This window comes from Notothenia rossii, assembly GCF_949606895.1.
Source record: "Notothenia rossii genome assembly, chromosome: 5".
Lineage (NCBI taxonomy): Eukaryota > Metazoa > Chordata > Actinopteri > Perciformes > Nototheniidae > Notothenia > Notothenia rossii.
The window spans coordinates 62,910,582-62,933,813 of NC_136903.1; the positions used below are offsets into that span (position 1 = coordinate 62,910,582).

The 23,232-nt window shown below is 38.1% G+C and overlaps 4 protein-coding genes and 1 pseudogene across 5 annotated transcripts; all 5 read left to right on the top strand.

Moving 5' to 3' along the window:
• Positions 1–2,681: 2,681 nt before the first annotated feature.
• On the top strand, positions 2,682–3,726 carry LOC307041608 (transcription factor HES-1-like; annotated as a pseudogene). Its single transcript, XR_013810660.1, has 2 exons — positions 2,682–2,804; positions 2,918–3,726. The product of XR_013810660.1 is annotated as a transcription factor HES-1-like (transcript).
• Positions 3,727–6,789: 3,063 nt separating this feature from the next.
• LOC307039991 (transcription factor HES-1-like) lies at positions 6,790–7,392 on the top strand (the record flags this gene model as incomplete). Its single annotated transcript, XM_079682487.1, has 2 exons — positions 6,790–6,912; positions 7,026–7,392. The coding sequence occupies 2 exons, from the start codon at positions 6,790–6,792 to the stop codon at positions 7,356–7,358; spliced, it is 456 nt and encodes a 151-aa protein (XP_079538613.1). The 3' UTR covers positions 7,359–7,392.
• Positions 7,393–10,254: 2,862 nt separating this feature from the next.
• LOC307039992 (transcription factor HES-4-like) lies at positions 10,255–12,442 on the top strand. Its single transcript, XM_079682488.1, has 2 exons — positions 10,255–11,031; positions 11,147–12,442. The coding sequence occupies exons 1-2, from the start codon at positions 10,909–10,911 to the stop codon at positions 11,468–11,470; spliced, it is 447 nt and encodes a 148-aa protein (XP_079538614.1). The 5' UTR covers positions 10,255–10,908; the 3' UTR covers positions 11,471–12,442.
• A 2,057-nt stretch (positions 12,443–14,499) lies between these two features.
• LOC307039993 (transcription factor HES-5-like) lies at positions 14,500–15,193 on the top strand. The gene is made up of 2 exons (XM_079682489.1): positions 14,500–14,608; positions 14,722–15,193. Exons 1-2 carry the CDS (start codon positions 14,546–14,548, stop codon positions 15,052–15,054), a joined length of 396 nt encoding a protein of 131 aa, XP_079538615.1. The 5' UTR covers positions 14,500–14,545; the 3' UTR covers positions 15,055–15,193.
• Positions 15,194–17,991: 2,798 nt separating this feature from the next.
• LOC307039990 (transcription factor HES-1-like) lies at positions 17,992–18,571 on the top strand (the record flags this gene model as incomplete). The annotated part of the gene is made up of 2 exons (XM_079682486.1): positions 17,992–18,114; positions 18,228–18,571. The coding sequence occupies 2 exons, from the start codon at positions 17,992–17,994 to the stop codon at positions 18,558–18,560; spliced, it is 456 nt and encodes a 151-aa protein (XP_079538612.1). The 3' UTR covers positions 18,561–18,571.
• Between the last annotated feature and the right edge of the window lie 4,661 nt (positions 18,572–23,232).

Genomic DNA, 23,232 nt, shown 5'->3' on the forward strand with positions numbered 1-23,232 from the left:
GGATTTGCACTGATACAATGCTTAACCATCCCGCCAGGATTAAACACAAACCTGTACAATAAACAGAAATGTAATATAATTGTCTTTTCATTACGTACAACTGTAATTGATTTATAACCATTTTTAAATGCAGTGGTCAACAAACACAGTGGGGTTATTTTGCCACACACCTGGCCTCACACAATGAGACAAAGGGGACAGACAAGAGTGTGGGAACGAGGAGGAAAGTGACCCACTGATCCCCCCCAAGGGACACATGATCAAGAACTCTGCCATCAAGAGACAGAGGTTGAGAGGGAAGGAGGTGGTATCATAACTAAATATAATTTATAATTCTTGGTCATTTCTGGTGAAAAAGTTAAGGCATAACACTTTCAATAAACGCACATATCCAGTTGCAGTTCCATAACTTCCAATACTGTAAGTAAACACTCCAGACATATTTCACGCTGATGTTTTATTATGTTGCTGGTAATCCGTCCAGTAATTTGTACCCTACAATGTGGTGAGTCTTTTACTCTGACTGTATTTAATGGTTATGGTTCAATGCATTTGTGTGATGCATTAAAAGCATTGATCCGACCCTCCATCTGTTCCTCTGAAATATCACCATTGTCCCCTTCTAATATGACCACTGAGCAGGTGGCAGCTCAGCATTCCCTCTTCTTTTGACCAGCACTGTGGTTGGTCAAATCCCAGACCCACACATTCATATGGAGATGTGGGACTAGCTCCACAGTCCAGACCAGCATCACCAAAGAGAAGAGTCCATACAACAGCGCCCCCTGGAGGCCGTGGTAGAGCCCTACAGACTGGAGTTACTACCTGACAAACAGAGATGACCATATTGGTCAAAGGTTACTGGAAGTGAATTCTCCTGAATTCTGAAATACTAAGAACTTGTTCTTCTGTTTGTACAGAAGGTTGGTTTTGTTCATTTTATTTATGCAAGATGACATGGCCTGAGGAAATGACAACAACTATATATTTCAAGTTAAGAAAGAGAACATCTTGTCACGCATGTTGCATTAACCAAATCTGATTGAATTTGCAATTATAATTTTAATACACTGTACTTCATGTTAAAGTGCTATGGTTACATTTGTAATCTTTTGGTTGTTATTGATTATTTTGATCAGAAACATTGCCTATTCTTTTTATGGAAATATTTTCATAACAACTTTGTTTTGATGATAATAATTCAAAACTGATCTGTTGCAAGATCCAAATATTTTTGCCTTATTTGTAAAAGGTTTGTTTATGGCACAATTTTCTTTGATAAGTTTAATAGTCACTGCACGCCATCTGTTGGTGAATGAATGTGATATTTGTCATCTTTTGATTGTTTATTTTCCTCACTTTATGTAAGCCATCAAACTCCTGAATCAATGATGACTAGGACGCACTGTTTACCCAGCTGGTCTGGCCCTGCCCCCCCCCCCCCCCCCCCCCCCCCTTTCACAAATGAGGGCCTAGGCCCCTTGTCATGTCTGCCGATATCTGTTTTTCTTATGTCTGTTCGTTTTAATCTGTGTCTATGTTGTTGTCAGTAACGTATTGTCTTATCTTTTTAAATGCTTTGTGATGTGCTGCAACCCATTTCCCCCTCGGGGACAAATAAATGAATATTACTACTAAAACTCTGGAGGACAGAGTTGAGTGTGAACGACGTCCACCCACACCACCAGCACCAAGTAATTCTCCAAAGGGATTTGGCACACTTCAGGAAACAGCTGCCCTCCAGGAGACCTCCCACATTCATGTATAGAGAATTAGTTCTGATGAAGTTATTGATCAGTAATAAAACATGATAATTAATACAGGTTCGAAATGTATGAAATGTTGATTAATTTAGGCGATACTTACATAGATGATGTTTTTTAACCCAAATTTCAAACACTACAAGCAGCCAATGATTGTCCTTTCCCTCCAGATGGCTGGTTACTTCACCCTCAGTTTCTGTAACAACACACAGCCATCATCTGTCAGAGGAGTCCCTTTGTGGATCATTGATCATACAGGGAGTCAGTGTGGGAAACTGAGCTCAACGTGCTACTCAGGCTGACTACAAGGCACGTGTCAAAAGACCACATCTGGACAGATGCATGATTATTAGGGTGGGTTTAGTTCAAGTAACATGAATAGGCATCACACTACTTTATAACATCTTCTCGTTCTGTTTGCAAAAAAGATGAATGAAGAGATTATATCAAAGGATAAATCAAATCAATATCAAATGGAGTGTTATAACAGTTAAATATTATTTTTTTCCGTGAATGAATTGACCAATATGAAATATCGCTTAGCTTTTACACTTTAGCTTATCCCAGCTCGAATTTAAATATACACAGTAAATAGTTTCCCCTTATGAGTGTGATGAGATGATGAGCGTGTGTTCAGTGAAAGTCATTGATCCCAGCATCAGGCAGCAGATCTGCTCTCTACAGGGTCACCACTTTCCCAGATTCACACAGAGCTCAGTGAGTCTCTCTCCATCACCCCCCCAGTCCCCCACCTGTTCCCCTGGGATCTAACCATTGTCCCTTGGGGCAATAAGACTATTGAGTTGCTGCACTCCTTATTGCCAAACAGTGCTTTCTGATTGGCTGAGACTGTGAGAAAGTGCAGTGAGACCCAGACCCACACATTCATATGGAGATGTGGGACTATAAATAGGAGGGATGAAGCCAGCAGAGATCAGATTCTCTCTACAGAGACCTCTACATCACAGAGATCCAGACATGGCGCCTACAATCACTGCAGCAATGACCAACTCTCAGGAGCCTCACACTCTGACCCACAAGGTAAATTCAAGATTCAACAAGATTTCAATATTGTCCTTCAATCGTTGTCTTTGTTCAAGCCAAACCTAAACTCCAGAATAAGATTATTAATGACTTTATTTTTCTTTCTGCAGCTCAGAAAGCCTCTGGTGGAGAAGTTATGCAGAGAGTGAATCAACAGCAGCATTGAGCAGATCAAGTCTCTCCTGGGTCCAGAGTTCCTCAAACAGAAGCCAGACTCCAAGCTGGAGAAAGCAGACATCCTGTAGATGACAGTTTGTGTCCTGAGACGACTGCAGCAGCAGAATGAAAAGCAGAGAAGACTGCTGAACCACATCAACAAGATGCAGTGTTCCTCTGATGAGAACCTGAGAGAGGCTGACTTCTCTCTGCTGAGCTCCACAGTCCAGACCAGCATCACCAAAGAGAAGAGTCCAGTCAACAGCGCCCCCTGGAGGCCGTGGTAGACCCCTACAGACTGGAGTTACTACCAGACAAACTGAGATTACCATATTGGTCAAAGGTTACTGGAAGTGAATTCTTCTGAATTACTAAGAACTTGTTCTTCTGTTTGTACAGAAAGTTGGTTTTGTTCATTTTCTTTATGCAAGATGACATGTCCTGAGGAAATGACAACAACTATATCTTTCAATTTAAGAAAGAGAACATCTTGTCATGCATGTTGCATGAACCAAATCTGGTTGAATTTGCAATTATAATTATAATACTCTGTACTTCATGTATTGGCAGATTACAGCGCTATGGTTACATTTGTAATCCTCAAATTGTTGTTGATCATTTTGATCAGAAACTTTAACTGTTCTTTTTTTAAACATATGTCAAGTTAAGAAACAGAACATCTTGTCATGCATGTTGCATGAACAAATCTGAATGCAACAGACATTGATATACCTCACTGTACTTCAAGTATTTGTCGTATATAGTTTGATGCATTTAGTATCTTTTGATTGTTATTGATAGTGAACAAAGACTTCCTGTCCATTTTTAGGACGTAGTCATAATTGACTTAATTTCTCTGATAACTCAGACCTGATCTGTTGAAAGATCGAATTGTTTATCCTTGTTTTCCAAAAGGTTTTCTTAAATTTCACTTTTCCTGTGATACTTTTATGTCTCACTACACATTGTGTGTTGTCCAATATACTAACTACATGGAGAATTGTTTATTGTATCTCTTTGATTGATCAAAGATATTAATTGTCCTTTTTATGGACATATTTGGACCTTCCCTCACTTTCTGTGATAATTGACAATTGTTCTGTTTTTAGATCAATATGTTATTCTTTCATAATGAATGGTTTGTTAAATGTAACATTGTGACAGTTTTACAGTGACAATGTCATTTAAAAAATCTATTGATTGAATGACGTGACCAGTTGTAACGTCAGTTTTTATAAAAACATGTTTTTTAACTAACAGTGAATGTTTTACTGTTCCCTCAAAACGTGTAAATTGCATGTCTTTCTTTAAAGACAGTTGTTCCTCTACTCTCTGTGAGTACAGTGTCTTGTAGAAATCTACAAAATGTTGTTGTGATGTGTCATCCCCTATAGATGCAGCATTCATGATTTTTTTTGCTCATTGTGCTTTTTGAATAAACAAATATTGCCAGATGAAAAAGTTGTTCTATAGTTAGTTTTTCCTTACACTTGCCCTTGTTATGAGAGAAACTTGAGTTTTATTGAATTAAATAAGAGTTCTCTATAACCATCCACCCATTGTAAGACGCAGTATCTGTCTAAGCTTAACACATAATCCAATCCATCACTTATAATCGCTTTGCATAGATGTCGCTGGGTTGGTAACTATTAATACATTTGGGTAATTTAGAGTTGCTTGTTAAATTAGACTGCATGTCTTCGAGCTGGGGGAGGAAGACAGAGACCTTTGAGGAAACTCATGAACCTACAGGGAGAACAATACATCTCTTCAAATCAAAGTTTCAGCAGGTTCAGACCTAGAACCCTTTCACTGAGTTACACTGCTAACTATTGCACCATACCGGTACATTGTCAGGTGGTTTCACTCAGATTATTCATGAAACTAGGTCCGTTTTTTCTAAAGTCATCAACTGAATGAGACAATGTATATTTTAAAAATAGTATTGGTGGAAAGAACGGTTTTTTTATTAACTGTAGAGTGTGGTTGTTTAATGTAAGAAATGTAAATGAAAACGTTTCTACTTCAGAGACAGAAGACATTGTATCTGATGTGATGCATAATGAGGCACACTTCTATTGTTCCTCCAGTGAAAGGACAGCGTGTGGGAAACCAGAGGAACCTCACTCACAGAGCCCTGTGGGACAAAAGATCTGTGCCCTATAGAGACAGATTCAAAACACTCTGGATCCCCGAAGTGCTCAATTCCTAATCTGTTTAATATCATAAATTAATATCTAAATGAAGTTTTTCCTACCACGATAAAAACTGCTTGATTGACTTTTGTACTGTATAAGAGTCTGTTAGTGAGCCTACTTGTAAAACTAGATTGTTTTTGAGAATTTAAAAGTACAAAGTATTGGTCTTGTCTCAGGAGGACTATGTTGTGCTACTTTGCAACCAATTACAAGTCACTGGAAAACAGAACATTGTTTACTTTGATTACCGACAGGTCGCTGTTTTTTAGACAAATGATGACCACAGCCAAGTATCAGATGTTGACCTCAGGGTTTATGGTTTACATGAACTATACAGGACTATTTTATTATGAATGACTGATAGTATGTGATATCCGCCAAGGTTTACAACACCTACACTTTTGACATTAAATACAAATGGAAATATGTATGTTTGAGTTGTACAAGTAAAGTGAATAAGTGTTAAGATAAGGAATGATCTAATGGTCCAAGTGTAAAATGGACATCAATACATCGGTGTGGTTTTGGTCAAACATAATAATTTGTGTTAATAGACAGAGTGTGGGAAATCTCAGGAGATCACAGTTTAGCATGATTATCGACCTAAACCCCACGAGCAGCAGATTATTCTCTAAAGGGATTTGGCACACTTCAGGAAACAGCTGCTTCAACCTCCCACACTCATCTAAAAAGCAGAACTCCTGAACAAGTTGCTAATGATAAAAACATTTCTGAAATGATGGTCTACATTTTCCATTGAATAATACAAATAGTCTAAATAATTTTAGAAATAAATGTAGTGGACTCATCATTAAAAGCCAGCCAATGGTGTGGCTTCCCTCCAGATGGTGGGTGAAGTCCGGCTCTGTTTCTACCACCACACACGTCCAGTATCAGTCACAAAGGCTCCATTCAAAGTCCTTTTGTTGTTCATTGACCACAGCATTCAGAGTTAGTGTGGGAAACTGAGACCAACTTTCTACCCACACAAGTCAAGAGAGTGTGCTACATCTGGAGATAAGCATGTCAGTGTGTCCTTAACATTTGAATATAGAATGGAAATGTGAATATTTTTAATCGCATGTAAGACTAACATTTATAAGATAACATTTTTGATTTATTTTCAAAGTTGTAGAAATATAGGGTAATTATTTTTAATAAGGATTCTATCTGATTTAATTAAGAATACAAACTAAACTAAAAAACATAAAAGGCTAATAACGTTTGAAGATAATATATATTTCTCTGAATAACTTTTGTAGTTAAATATAAGTTACACAGTACTTTTTATCCAGCAATTCAATGTCGGTATCAAACGTGTGTGATGAGATGATGAGCGTGTGTTCAGTGAAAGTCATTGATCCCAGCATCAGGCAGCAGATCTGCTCTCTACAGGGTCACCACTTTCCCAGATTCACACAAAGCTCTGTGAGTCTCTCTCCATCACCCCCCAGTCCCCCACCTGTCCCCCTGGGATCTAACCATTGTCCCCATTTCAATAAAACCATCAGGCGTGTGGCATCATTTATTGTGTCACTCAGCTTTGTGATTGGTTGAGACTGTGAGAAAGTGCAGTCAGACCCAGACCCACACATTCATATGGAGATGTGGGACTATAAATAGGAGGGATGAAGCCAGCAGAGATCAGATTCTCTCTACAAAGACCTCTACAGCACAGAGATCCATACATGGCACCTACAATCACTGCAGCAATGACCAACTCTCAGGAGCCTCACACTCTGACCCACAAGGTAAATTCAAGATTCAACAAGATTTCAATATTGTCCTTCAATCGTTGTCTTTGTTCATGCTACCACTAAGCTCCAGAATAAGATTATTAATGACTTTCTTTTTCTTTCTGCAGCTCAAAAAGCCTCTGGTGGAGAAGTTACACAGAGAGCGAATCAACAGCAGCATTGAGCAGATCAAGTCTCTCCTGGGTCCAGAGTTCCTCAAACAGCAGCCAGACTCCAAGCTGGAGAAAGCAGACATCCTGGAGATGACAGTTTGTGTCCTGAGACGACTGCAGCAGCAGAATGAAAAACAGAGAAGACTGCTGAACCACATCAACCAGATGCAGTGTTCCTCTGATGAGAACCTGAGAGAGGCTGACTTCTCTCTGCTGAGCTCCACAGTCCAGACCAGCATCAACAAAGAGAAGAGTCCAGTCAACAGCGCCCCCTGGAGGCCGTGGTAGACCCCTACAGACTGGAGTTACTACCAGACAAACTGAGATGACCATATTGGTCAAACATTACTGGAAGTGAATTCTTCTGAATTCTGAAATACTAAGAACTTGTTCTTCTGTTTGTACAGAAAGTTGTTTTTAGTTTTTTCCTTTATGCAAGATGACATGTCCTGAGGAAATGACAACAACTATATCTTTCAATTTAAGAAAGAGAACATCTTGTCATGCATGTTGCATGAACCAAATCAGATTGAATTTGCAATTATAATTATAATACAATGTACTTCATGTATTGGCAGATTACAGTGCTATGGCTACATTTGTAATCTTCTAATTGTTCTTTATCATTTTGATCAGAAACTTTAACTGTTTTTTTTAAAAACATATGTCAAGTTAAGAAACAGAACATCTTGTCATGCATGTTGCATGAACAAATCTGAATGCAGCAGAAATTATTGATATACCTAACTGTACTTCAAGTATTGGTCGTATATAGTTTAATGCATTTAGTATCTTTTGATTGTTATTGATCATAGTGAACAAAGACTTCCTGTCCATTTTTAGGACGTAGTCATAATTGACTTAATTTCTCTGATAACTCAGACCTGATCTGTTGAAAGATCGAATTGTTTATCCTTGTTTTCCAAAACGTTTTCTTTAATTTCACTTTTCATGTGATACTTTTATGTCTCACTTCACGTTGTGTGTTGTCCAATATACTAACTACATGGAGAATTGTTTATTGTATCTCTTTGATTGATCAAAGATATTAATTGTCCTTTTTATGGACATATTTAGACCTTCCCTCACTTTCTGTGATAATTGACAATTGTTCTGTTTTCAGATCAATATGTTATTCTTTCATAATGAATGGTTTGTTAAATGTAACATTGTGACAGTTTTACAGTGACAATGTCATTTAGAAAATCTATCGATTATTAGAATGACGTGACCAGTTGTAACGTCAGTTTTTATAAAAACATGTTTTTTAACTAACAGTGAATGTTTTACTGTTACCTCAAAAAGTGTAAATTGTGTGTCTTTTGTAAAGACAGTTGTTCCTCTACTCTCTGTGAGTACAGTGTCTTGTAGAAATCTACAAGTTGTTGTTGTGATGTGTCATCCCCTATAGATGCAGCATTCATGATTTATTTTTGCTCATTGTGCTTTTTGAATAAACTAAAATTGCCAGATGAAAAAGTTGTTCTATAGTTAGTTTTTCCTTACACTTGCCCTTGTTATGATAGAAACTTGAGCTTTATTGAATTAAATAAGAGTTCTCTATAACCATCCACCCATTGTAAGACGCAGTATTTGTCTAAGCTTAACACACAATCCAATCCATCACTTATAATAGCTTTGCATAGATGTCGCTGGGTTGGTAACTATTAACACATTTGGGTAATTTAGAGTTGCTTGTTAAATTAGACTGCATGCCTTCGAGCTGGGGGAGGAAGACAGAGACCTTTGAGGAAACTCATGAACCTACAGGGAGAACAATACATCTCTTCAAATCAAATTTTCAGCAGGTTCAGACCTAGAACCCTTTCACTGAGTTACAGTGCTAACTATTGCACCATACCGGTACATTTTCAGGTGGTTTCACTCAGATTATTCATGAAACTAGGTCCGTTTTTGCTAAATCAACTGAAGGAAACAATGTATATTTTAAAATGGTATTGGCGGAAAGAACGTTTTTTTAATTAACTGTAAAGTGTGGTTGTTTAATGTAAGAAATGTAAATGAAAACTTTTCTACTTCAGAGACAGAAAACATTGTATCTGATGTGATGCATAATGAGGCACACTTCTATTGTTCCTCCAGTGAAAGGACAGCGTGTGGGAAACCAGAGGAACCTCACTCACAGAGCCCTGTGGGACAAAAGATCTGTGCCCTATAGAGACAGATTCAAAACACTCTGGATCCCCGAAGTGCTCAATTCGTAATCTGTTTAATATCATAAATTAATATCTAAATGAAGTTTTTCCTACCACGATAAAAACTGCTTGATTGCCTTTTGTACTGTATAAGAGTCTGTTAGTGAGCCTACTTGTAAAACTAGATTGTTTTTGAGAATTTAAAGTACAAAGTATAGGTCTTGTCTCAGGAGGACTATGTTGTGCTACTTTGCAACCAATTACAAGTCACTGGAAAATAGAACATTGTTTACTTTGATTACCGACAGGTCGCTGTTTTTTAGACAAATGATGACCACAGCCAAGTATCAGATGTTGACTTCAGGGTTTATGGTTTACATGAACTATACAGGACTATTTTATTATGAATGACTGATAGTATGTGATATCCGCCAAGGTTTACAACATCTACACTTTTGACATTATATACGAATGGAAATATTTATGTTTGAATTGTACAAGTAAGGTGAATAAGTGTGAAGATAAGGAATGATCTAATGGTCCAAGTGTAAAATGGACAATCAATACATCGGTGTGGTTTTGGTCAATCAGAATAATTTGTGTTAATAGACAGAGTGTGGGAACTCTCAGGAGATCACAGTTTAGCATGATTATCGACCTAAACCCCACGAGCAGCAGATTATTCTCTAAAGGGATTTGGCACACTTCAGGAAACAGCTGCTTCAACCTCCCACACTCATCTAAAAAGCAGAACTCCAGAACAAGTTGCTAATGATAAAATACAATGTTGAATTGAAGGTCTAAATGTTTCAATGATTAATACAATTTATCCTTATCATTTTAGAAATAAATGTAGTGGACTCATCATTAAAAAGCCAGCCAATGGTGTGGCTTCCCTCCAGATGGTGGGTGACGTCCGGCTCTGTTTCTACCACCACACACGTTCAGTATCAGTCACAAAGGCTCCATTCAAAGTCCTTTTGTTGTTCATTGACCACAGCATTCAGAGTTAGTGTGGGAAACTGAGACCAACTTTCTACCCACACAAGTCAAGAGACTGTGCTACATCTGGAGATAAGCATGTGAGTTGTCCTTAACATTTAAATATAGAATGGAAATGTGAAGATTTTTCATCACATGTAAGACTAACATTTTTAAGATAACATTTTTGATTTATTTTCAAAGTTGTAGAAATATAGGGTGATTGTTTTTAATAAGGATTCTATCTGATTTAATTAAGAATACAAACTAAACTAAAAAACATGAAAGGCTGATAACGTTTGAAGGAAATATATATTTTTCTGAATAACTTTTGTAGTTAAATGTAAGTTACACAGGACTTTTTATCCAGCAATTCAATGTCGGTATCAAACGTGTGTGATGAGATGATGAGCGTGTGCTCAGTCAAAGTCATTGATCCCAGCATCAGGCAGCAGATCTGCTCTCTACAGGGTCACCACTTTCCCAGATTCACACAGAGCTCTGAGTCTCTCTCCATCACCCCCCAGTCCCCCACCTGTTCCCCTGGGATCTAACCTTTGTCCCCCGGGCAATAACAGCATTAAGTGTGCTATACCCCTTATTGTCTCTCTGAGCTCTCTGATTGGCTGAGACTGTGAGAAAGTGCAGTCAGACCCAGACCCACACATTCATATGGAGATGTGAGACTATAAATAGGAGGGATGAAGCCAGCAGAGATCAGATTCTCTCAACAAAGACCTCTACAGCACAGAGATCCAGAAATGGCGCCTACAATAACTGCAGCAATGACCAACTCTCAGGAGCCTCACACTCTGACCCACACGGTACATTCAAGATTCAACAAGATTTCAATATTGTCATTTAGATGTTGTCTTTGTTCATGCTACCACTAAACTCCAGAATAAGATTATTAATGACTTTCTCTTTCTGCTCAAAAAGCCTCTGGTGGAGAAGTTACGCGGAGAGCGAATCAACAGCAGCATTGAGCAGATCAAGTCTCTCCTGGGTCCAGAGTTCCTCAAACAGCAGCCAGACTCCAAGCTGGAGAAAGCAGACATCCTGGAGATGACAGTTTGTGTCCTGAGACGACTGCAGCAGCAGAATGAAAAGCAGAGAAGACTGCTGAACCACGTCAATCAGATGCAGTGTTCCCCTGATAAGAACCTGAGAGAGGCTGACTTCTCTCTGCTGAGCTCCACAGTCCAGACCAGCATCACCAAAGAGAAGAGTCCAGTCAACAGCGCCCCCTGGAGGCCGTGTTAGACCCCTACAGACTGGAGTTACTACCAGACAAACTGAGATGACCATATTGGTCAAAGATTACTGGAAGTGAATTCTGAAATACTAAGAACTTGTTCTTTTGTTTGTACAGAAGTTTGGTTTTTGTTTGTTTTCTTTATGCAAGATGACATTTCCTGAGGAAATGACAGTAACTATATCTTTCAATTTAAGAAAGAGAACATCTTGTCATGCATGTTGCATGAACCAAATCTGATTGCATTTGCAATTATAATTTGAATACACTGCACTTCATGTTTTGGCAGATTACACTGCTATGGTTAAATGTGTGTAAGCTTTTGGTTGTTATTGATCATTTTGATCAGAAACATTGCCTGTTCTTTTCAAGGACATCTTTGTTTTGATGATAATTGCTCAAAACTGATCTGTTGCAAGATACAAATGTTTATCCTTACTTGCAAAAGGTTTGCAAGTATCACAATTGTTCTGTGATTAGCTTACTAATCACTGCACGCCATGTGTTGGTGAATGTATGAAATGCAAATATTTGTTATCTTTTGATTGTTTAAGTTAAAAGAAACGTAACTGACATTTTATTATAGAGGACCTTTCCTCACTTTATGTATGAAAGATTATCTGTGTTAGATTCAACATTGTTCTCCTTTTATTTATAAAATATGTGTTTAATGTCCCAATGTGACAGTTTTACAGTGGCAATATTGTCCTAATATTTAATCATTTAATATGATTTAATGGTTATAAAAAAGGATTTGACCTGTTGCAAGGTCAGTTTTTACAATTTTGTTTTGATCAAAATTGTAATTGAAATTGAGTACTGTGTCCTCAAATATTGTTATTCGCTTGTCTTTTATAAGGACGGTTGTTCCTCTACTCTGTGTGAGTACAGTGTCTTGTAGAAAAATACAAGTTGTTGTTGTGCTTTATCATAACCTATACTTTCATATTTATGTTGTTCATTGTGCCTTGTTGATTAAACAAACACTACCAGCTAAAAATGTTGTGTTCTCATTGTTTTTACTTTTCAACAGTTTTTACCCCTTAGTTGATGAATAAAACTACATTTCAAAAACAGTAGTTCATTATTCACAACACCTGCTAAGTATAAACGTAAGCATATGAATGTGGTTCAATCGATCACTTTAATTAATGATGTTTAATATAATATGAATATTTAGATGGAGTTAGTCAAGTCATCAGACTAAATGTGACAAACTAAAACACTTTCTGCACCATGTTTTTTGATTATTGTCAGTTATAGGTGTTATAATAGTGAAACCTAAAGGCTTAATGTTCTCTTTAAAGAAGTCAGCCTTTTCTAATGAGAGGCTAAATAAGACACTTTTAGTTGATTTAGCACAATTAACAACTAAAAAACATTACAGAGATTATACATTATATACAAGGCTTTAAGATGCTTTACATCTCACTGAGCTTATTGAAAAGCTTCCACCTAAATAATGATAATAGTAAGGGGCGGGCATTACAACAACGTGTCTGGAAGGGTTCACAGCCGATGTCCTTCTCATAGTTAGTTGTTCCTCTTAATAAGCGGCTATATTTGCAATATGATTAGTTTCACATCTCTCAACATAGGGATTTCATGAAAGCTGCTACTAATAGATTTATTTCTTAAAAACTACTTCACTTCATTTGAAAATTTTAGAACGGTGAAGAGACATGGTGCTTTTTCAAACTAATACGACTTTTGTTTCTTCCATATAATGTTTTAACATTCAACATTAACACGATCTCCAGAAGTGACCTTTTCTGGTTTCCTTTGATGTCAAGTACAATCTATTCACTTTTATGGTTAATTATCTTCAAGGGGGGCCTCACAGTGCACAAGGTCCTCCAAAGGTCCATCTGTAGAGGGGCACATGCCTATTCACAGCAAAGAGAGGGAGTGTGGGAAAACTCTGGAGGACAGAGTTGAGTGCGAACGACGTCCACCCACTCCACCAGCAGCCAAGTAATTCTCCAAAGGGATTTGGCACACTTCAGGAAACAGCTGCCCACCAGGAGACCTCCCACATTCATGTATAGAGAACCAGTTCTGATCAAGTTATTGATCAGCAAAAAAACATGATAATACTTTTAGTATACCAATGATCGGTGACTCAAAATATAAAATGCTGATTAATTAGGATGATAATTAGGGGACGTTTTTTTCAACCAACATTTCGAACACTATAAGTCAGCCAATGATTGTCCTTTCCCTCCAGATGGCTGGTGATGTCACCCTGAGTTTCTGTAACAACACACAGCCAGCATCTGTCAGAGGAGTCCCTTTGTGGATCATTGACCATACAGGGAGTCAGTGTGGGAAACTGAGCTCAACGTGCTACTCAGGCTGACTACAAGGCACGTGTAAAAAGACCACATCTGGACAGATGCATGATTATTAGGGTGGGTTTAGTTCAAGTAACATGAATGGGCATCACACTATTTTCTTATATATTTGTTTGCCTGTTAGCGATAAAATGAATGTAGAGATCTCAGGATATTTTTTAAGATGAGTGATGAAAAACTAAGATATAATATCATATCAAATGAAATCATCAATATAAAATGGAGTGTGTTTAACAGTTCAATGTATCATTGTTTTGTGAATGAAAGCGCTGACGAATATGAAATATCGCTTAGCTTTTACACTTTAGCTTATCCCAGATCTCATTTAAATATACACAGTAAATAGTTTCCCCTTATGAGTGTGATGAGATGATGAGCGTGTGTTCAGTGAAAGTCATTGATCCCAGCATCAGGCAGCAGATCTGCTCTCTACAGGGTCACCACTTTCCCAGATTCACACAGAGCTCTGTGAGTCTCTCTCCATCACCCCCCCAGTCCCCCACCTGTTCCCCTGGGATTTAACCATTGTCCCTTGGGGCAATAAGACTATTGAGTAGCTGCACTCCTTATTGTCAAACAGTGCTTTGTGATTGGCTGAGACTGTGAGAAAGTGCAGTGAGACCCAGACCCACACATTCATATGGAGATGTGGGACTATAAATAGGAGGGATGTAGCCAGCAGAGATCAGATTCTCTCGACAGAGACCTCTACAGCACAGAGATCCAGACATGGCACCTACAATCACTGCAGCAATGACCAACTCTCAGGAGCCTCACACTCTGACCCACAAGGTAAATTCAAGATTCAACAAGATTTCAATATTGTCCTTCAATCGTTGTCTTTGTTCATGCCAAACCTAAACTCCAGAATAAGATTATTAATGACTTTATTTTTCTTTCTGCAGCTCAAAAAGCCTCTGGTGGAGAAGTTACGCAGAGAGCGAATCAACAGCAGCATTGAGCAGATCAAGTCTCTCCTGGGTCCAGAGTTCCTCAAACAGCAGCCAGACTCCAAGCTGGAGAAAGCAGACATCCTGGAGATGACAGTTTGTGTCCTGAGACGACTGCAGCAGCAGAATGAAAAGCAGAGAAGACTGCTGAACCACATCAACCAGATGCAGTGTTCCTCTGATAAGAACCTGAGAGAGGCTGACTTCTCTCTGCTGAGCTCCACAGTCCAGACCAGCATCACCAAAGAGAAGAGTCCAGTCAACAGCGCCCCCTGGAGGCCGTGGTAGACCCCTACTGACAGGAGTTACTACCAGACAAACTGAGATGACCATATTGGTCAAACATGACTGGAAGTGAATTCTTCTGAATTCTGAAATACTAAGAACTTGTTCTTCTGTTTGTACAGAAAGTTGTTTTTAGTTTTTTTCTTTATGCAAGATGACATGTCCTGAGGAAATGACAACAACTATATCTTTCAATTTAAGAAAGAGAACATCTTCTCGTGCATGCTGCACGACCCAAATCTACATTTATTATCTTTTGATTGTTATTGATCATAGTGAACAAAGACTTCCTGTCCTTCTTTTTAGGACGTAGTCATAATTGACTTAATTTCTCTGATAACTCAGACCTGATCTGTTGAAAGATCGAATAGTTAATCTTTTTTTCAAAAATAATTGTGTTGTCCAATATAGTACATGGAGAATTGTTTTTTGTATCTCTTTGATTGATCAAAGATATTAATTGTCCTTTTTATGGACATATTTCCATGGACTTTCCCTCACTTTTGGTGATAATTGTTCTGTTTTAAGATCAATATGTTATTCTTTCATAATTAATGGTTTGTTAAATGTAACATTGTCACAGTTTTACACTGACAATTTAATTTACATTCAAAAAATCAATTGAATATTGATTATTAAAACTGTGACCAGTTGTAAGGTCAATTTTCACACAAAACGTTTGTTAACCAACAGTGAATATTTTACTGTTCCCTCAAAAAGTGTAAATTGTGTGTCTTTTATAAAGACAGTTCTTCCTCTACTCTCTGTGAGTACAGTGTCTTGTAGAAATCTACAAGTTGTTGTTGTGATGTGTCATCCCCTATAGATGCAGCATTCATGATTTATGTTGTTCATTGTGCCTTGTTGAATAAACAAACGCGGCCAGCATAAAATAATGTGTTCTCATGTTTTTACTTTTCAACAGTTTTTACCCCTTAGTTAATGAATACAATTACATTAAAAAAAACTACAGTAGTTCATTATTCACAACACCTGCTAAGTATAAACGTAAGCATATGAATGTGGTTCAATCGATCACTTTAATGAATGATCTTTAATATAATATGAATATTTAGATGGAGTTAGTCAAGTCATCAGACTAAATGTGACTAACTAAAACACTTTCTGCACCATGTTTTTTGATTATTGTCAGTTATAGGTGTTATAATAGTGAAACCTAAAGGCGTAATGTTCTCTTTAAAGAAGTCAGCCTTTTCTAATGAGAGGCTAAATAAGACACTTTTAGTTGATTTAGCACAATTAACAACTAAAAAACATTACAGAGATTATACATTATATACAAGGCTTTAAGATGCTTTACATCTCACTGAGCTTATTGAAAAGCTTCCACCTAAATAATGATAATAGTAAGGGGCGGGCATTACAACAACGTGTCTGGAAGGGTTCACGGCCGATGTCCTTCTCATAGTTAGTTGTTCCTCTTAATAAGCGGCTATATTTGCAATATGATTAGTTTCACATCTCTCAACATAGGGATTTCATGAAAGCTGCTAATTATAGATTTATTTCATAAAAACTGCTTCACTTCATTTGAAAATTGTAGAACGGTGAAGAGACATGGTGCTTTTTCAAACTAATACGACTTTTGTTTCTTCCATATAATGTTTTAACATTCAACATTAACACGATCTCCAGAAGTGACCTTTTCTGGTTTCCTTTGATGTCAAGTACAATCTATTCACTTTTATGGTTAATTATCTTCAAGGGGGGCCTCACAGTGCACAAGGTCCTCCAAAGGTCCATCTGTAGAGGGGCACATGCCTCTTCACAGCAAAGAGAGGGAGTGTGGGAAAACTCTGGAGGACAGAGTTGAGTGCGAACGACGTCCACCCACTCCACCAGCAGCCAAGTAATTATCCAAAGGGATTTGGCACACTTCAGGAAACAGCTGCCCACCAGGAGACCTCCCACATTCATGTATAGAGAACCAGTTCTGATCAAGTTATTGATCAGCAAAAAAAAAAAAGGATAATTAATGCAAGTTCTAAAAATATGCCAATGATCAAAATATAAACTCAAAATATAAAATGCCGATTAATTAGGATGATAATTAGGGGACGTTTTTTTTAACCAACATTTCGAACACTACAAGTCAGCCAATGGCATCCTTTCCCTCCAGATGGCTGGTGATGTCACCCTCAGTTTCTGTAACAACACACAGCCAGCATCTGTCAGAGGAGTCCCTTTGTGGATCATTGACCATACAGGGAGTCAGTGTGGGAAACTGAGCTCAACGTGCTACTCAGGCTGACTACAAGGCACGTGTCAAAAGACCACATCTGGACAGATGCATGATTATTAGGGTGGGTTTAGTTCAAGTAACATGAATGGGCATCACACTATTTTCTTATATATTTGTTGGCCTGTTAGCAATAAAATGAATGTAGAGATCTTAGGATATTTTTTAAGATGAGTGATGAAAAACTAAGATATAATATCATATCAAATGAAATCATCAATATAAAATGGAGTGTGTTTAACAGTTCAATGTATCATTGTTTTGTGAATGAAAGCGCTGACGAATATGAAATATCGCTTAGCTTTTACACTTTAGCTTATCCCAGATCTCATTTAAATATACACAGTAAATAGTTTCCCCTTATGAGTGTGATGAGATGATGAGCGTGTGTTCAGTGAAAGTCATTGATCCCAGCATCAGGCAGCAGATCTGCTCTCTACAGGGTCACCACTTTCCCAGATTCACACAGAGCTCTGTGAGTCTCTCTCCATCACCCCCCACCCCAGTCCCCCACCTGTTCCCCTGGGATCTAAACATTGTCCCTTGGGGCAATAAGACTATTGAGTAGCTGCACTCCTTATTGTCAAGCAGTGCTTTCTGATTGGCTGAGACTGTGAGAAAGTGCAGTCAGACCCAGACCCACACATTCATATGGAGATGTGGGACTATAAATAGGAGGGATGAAGCCAGCAGAGATCAGATTCTCTCAACAGAGACCTCTACAGCACAGAGATCCAGACATGGCGCCTACAATCACTGCAGCAATGACCAACTCTCAGGAGCCTCACACTCTGACCCACAAGGTACATTCAAGACTAAAGAAGATTTCAATATTGTCCTTCAATCGTTGTCTTTGTTCATGCTACCACTAAGCTCCAGAATACGATTATTAATGACTTTATTTTTCTTTCTGCAGCTCAGAAAGCCTCTGGTGGAGAAGTTACGCAGAGAGCGAATCAACAGCAGCATTGAGCAGATCAAGTCTCTCCTGGGTCCAGAGTTCCTCAAACAGCAGCCAGACTCCAAGCTGGAGAAAGCAGACATCCTGGAGATGACAGTTTGTGTCCTGAGACGACTGCAGCAGCAGAATGAAAAACAGAGAAGACTGCTGAACCACATCAACCAGATGCAGTGTTCCTCTGATAAGAACCTGAGGGAGGCTGACTTCTCTCTGCTGAGCTCCACAGTCCAGACCAGCATCAACAAAGAGAAGAGTCCAGTCAACAGCGCCCCCTGGAGGCCGTGGTAGACCCCTACTGACTGGAGTTACTACCAGACAAACTGAGATGACCATATTGGTCAAAGGTTACTGGAAGTAATTTATTCTGAATTCTGAAATACTAAGAACTTGTTCTTCTGTTTGTACAGAAGGTTGGTTTTTGTTTGTTTTCTTTATGCAAGATGACATGTCCTGAGGAAATGACAACAACTATATCTTTCAATTTAAGAAAGAGAACTTCTTGTCATGCATGTTGCATGAACCAAATCAGATTGAATTTGCAATTATAATTATAATACAATGTACTTCATGTATTGGCAGATTACAGTGCTATGGCTACATTTGTAATCTTCTAATCGTTCTTTATCATTTTGATCAGAAACTTTAACTGTTCTTTTTTTCAACATATGTCAAGTTAAGAAACAGAACATCTTGTCATGCATGTTGCATGAACAAATCTGAATGCAGCAGACATTATTGATATACCTCACTGTACTTCAAGTATTGGTCGTATATAGTTTAATGCATTCAGTATCTTTTGATTGTTATTGATAGTGAACAAAGACTTCCTGTCCATTTTTAGGACGTATGTCATAATTGACTTAATTTCTCTGATAACTCAGACCTGATCTGTTGAAAGATCGAATTGTTTATCTTTGTTTTCCAAAAGGTTTTCTTTAATTTCACTTTTCCTGTGATACTTTTATGTCTCACTACACGTTGTGTGTTGTCCAATATACTAACTACATGGAGAATTGTTTAATGTATCTCTTTGATTGATCGAAGATATTAATTCTCCTTTTTATGGACATATTTGGACCTTCCCTCACTTTCTGTGATAATTGACAATTGTTCTGATTTCAGATCAATATGTTATTCTTTCATAATGAATGGTTTGTCAAATGTAACATTGTCACAGTTTTACACTGACAATGTCATTTAAAAAATCTATTGATTATTAGAATGACGTGACCAGTTGTAACGTCAGTTTTTATAAAAACATGTTTTTTAACTAACAGTGAATGTTTTACTGTTACCTCAAAAAGTGTAAATTGTGTGTCTTTTGTAAAGACAGTTGTTCCTCTACTCTCTGTGAGTACAGTGTCTTGTAGAAATCTACAAGTTGTTGTTGTGATGTATCATCACCTATAGATGCAGCATTCGTGATTTATTTTTGCTCATTGTGCTTTTTGAATAAACAAAAATTGCCAGCTGAAAAAGTTGTTCTATAGTTAGTTTTTCCTTACACTTGCCCTTGTTATGATAGAAACTTGAGCTTTATTGAATTAAATAAGAGTTCTCTATAACCATCCACCCATTGTAAGACGCAGTATTTGTCTAAGCTTAACACACAATCCAATCCATCACTTATAATAGCTTTGCATAGATGTCGCTGGGTTGGTAACTATTAACACATTTGGGTAATTTAGAGTTGCTTGTTAAATTAGACTGCATGCCTTCGAGCTGGGGGAGGAAGACAGAGACCTTTGAGGAAACTCATGAACCTACAGGGAGAACAATACATCTCTTCAAATCAAATTTTCAGAAGGTTCAGACCTAGAACCCTTTCACTGAGTTACAGTGCTAACTATTGCACCATACCGGTACATTTTCAGGTGGTTTCACTCAGATTATTCATGAAACTAGGTCCGTTTTTGCAAAAGTCCTCAACTGAATGAGACAATGTATATTTTAAAATAGTATTGTTAGTATCGTTTTTTTATTAACTGTAAAGTGTGGTTGTTTAATGTAAGAAATGTAAATGAAAACTTTTCTACTTCAGAGACAGAAGACATTGTATCTGATGTGATGCATAATGAGCAGTGTTGGGCAAGTTACTTTTAAAAAGTAACAAGTAATAGTTATAGTTACTGCTCTCAAAAAAGTAACTAGTTACTTTATTAGTTACTAAATGGTAAAAGTAACTAGTACCAAGTTACTTTACTTTAAAAATAAATTGTAGCAATTATCATTATGAAATGTAGTGGAACAATAAAACACAAAAGATATGTTTAGACATTTTGACAGTCATCTTTATTGTGGCCTCAACAATCAAGTTCTAAGTAGTGCACTAGTGCAATATGAAATAAAAACAACTACACTCTTTTGGCAGTGTACACATTAACAACAACTACACTATTTTGGCGGTGTAACAATTAAACAAGAACTGCACTCTTTTGGCATTAACAATTAAATAAATAATAAACGGTCAGACTGACACTGAAGACAAACAAACTATTTTAAGCCTCACAAAAACAAACTAACAGTGAAATAATTTACCTCACATCTGGCCATTTAGCATACACAAAATCAATAATGGTGGATAAACTTAAGGAGAGGTGCTTTCAGCCTTATAAGTAATACCTTGATATGCTTTTCAGTAAGGCTGGTGGTGGGCGTTGCCGTGTTTGTGTGTCTGTGTATTTTCCCCATAAGGCAAGACCCGCCCAATTCTGTCTCTGATTGGCTTACACTGAAATGTTACCCCGCGTTAACCAATCATCACTCCTTTCTGGTCACTTTCACTTTTCCATGGTACTATGAGAGGACATCACTATATTCGCCTGTAAGTTACATCCGCAGGGAGATTCAGTTCAGTTGGATCGCATAATAGCCACGTTCACACCGGAGTACTTTTCCCACTTTAGTTCCGATATAGTTCCGAAATGTCGCGTTCACACCAAAAAGAGCCGGAACTAAAATGAGTTCATTAGAACCTTTTTACCCCCTTTTCCGTCCCTGCTAGAGAGCAGGGACTCTCCTGCGGCTCTCTTGTGAGAAAAGAGCTATATTTCTGATTGGCTGGGCGGATTGCAAACCACGCCCCGTAAAACTAAAAAAAAGTGTTGTGAAGCCACCATTTTATTATCCTCGCATTAGCATTATTAGCGTTGGCATTAGCCCAGCGCAGAAACGCAGAGAGAGACTAACTTATGACAACACAAAATAAAACATGGGAGCGGTGGAGATGAGGAGGTGTCGGCGTTCTGGCGATTTACTCGGAAGGCTACAGTAGAAGGTGCTGGGAGTCCCAGCAGCTTCTACTGAAGCCAGTCCCCAACTCCGGGGACTTCCGGCCGGGGATTTTGGGCGGCAGTATACGCCGTGAAGTTGTTTGCGGCCTGCCAATAAACCCAAAGCAGAAGAAGAAGAAGTGACGTCAGCGGCTTCATTTGCCTAATCCACCCCCAGGGACTTATTCCGGTGTGAACGCGATCTGTACTTAGTTCATCAGAACTAAAGAGTTCAGATGAACTAAGTTCTCATTAACCTTTGTGGGCAAAGTACTGCGGTGTGAAAGCGCCTATTGTAACACAGTAACGTACCCATTTAAATCACAGTAACTATAACGGCGTTACTGAATGGGAATAGGTAACTGGTCACGTTATTAGTTACCGCAAAAGGTGCGTTACAGTAACGCGTTAGTTTGTAACGCGTTAGTCCAAACACTGATAATGAGGCACACTTCTATTGTTCCTCAAGTGAAAGCCAGGACAGCGTGTGGGAAACCAGAGGAACCTCACTCACAGAGCCCTGTGGGACAAAAGATCTGTGCCCTATAGAGACAGAATCAAAACACTCTGGATCCCAGATGTGCTCAATTCCTAATCTGTTTAATATCATAGATTAATATCTAAGTGAAGTTTTTCCTACCACGATAAAAACTGCTTGACAAAGACTTTTGTACTGTATAAGAGTCTGTTAGTGAGCCTACTTGTAAAACTAGATTGTTTTTGAGAATTTAAAGTACAAAATATTGGTCTTGTCTCAGGAGGACTGTGTTGTGCTACTTTGCAACCGATTACAAGTCACTGGAAAACAGAACATTGTTTACTTTGATTACCAACAGGTCGCTGTTTTTTAAACAAATGATGACCACAGCCAAATGAAAGCTTTAGCGCAAGTTCAATAAGGAAGACCCAGCGCCATATAGACTGAGAGTTACGTCATCTCCGTTCACTCCAATGGACCACTTTTTTACAGCAATGGCGGATCGTGGAGCCTCTCAATCGTTCCCCGGAAGTTAGCGCCAAGGCTAACAGAGCTGTAGAGTTGCAGCATAATAGCCCGTTCGTGACGGACTTTTAAAGGTAAGAAGAAGTTTAAAGATTTATATTGCGGATATTATCAGTACATCTGATTCAAATGAACATGTGTATTAAAGGATGTCAGTGGATTATCCCTAAATTAGTAGATTTAGGGAACGTTTACAGATAACAGATTAAGCTAGGATACCATACCATAGTACCGGCATACACTATACCATAGTGGTTGAATACACAGTATTAGGAAACACTTTATACTTACTGGACATGTTATACTCATTACATACTGTATATAAAATACAATATAGAAATTCATTTCACATCTATTACTGATGCCATTAGTCATACTTTGTTAAACTCACAAATAATAAAGTTCCATAACTTCAGTTGGGAACAAAGACCACACCTTATCTCCCCAAGGCAATTTCCCATCCAATAGGTGTGCTATATAGGTGTGTATAACCCTTTCTCCTGTCTGTTACTCCCTCTTTCAGCACAAGAACCAGAGGGGGATTCAATGGAGCCTGAATGCCTGCATTGAGACCCTCACCCTGCACCCTGAGTCTCAACTCTCAGTGTTTTTCAAGCCTTTCCCTGTTTTTTTGTATTAAACAAAACATTAAGCTTTCCCAATGGTGTAGTTTTCGTTTTGTGAA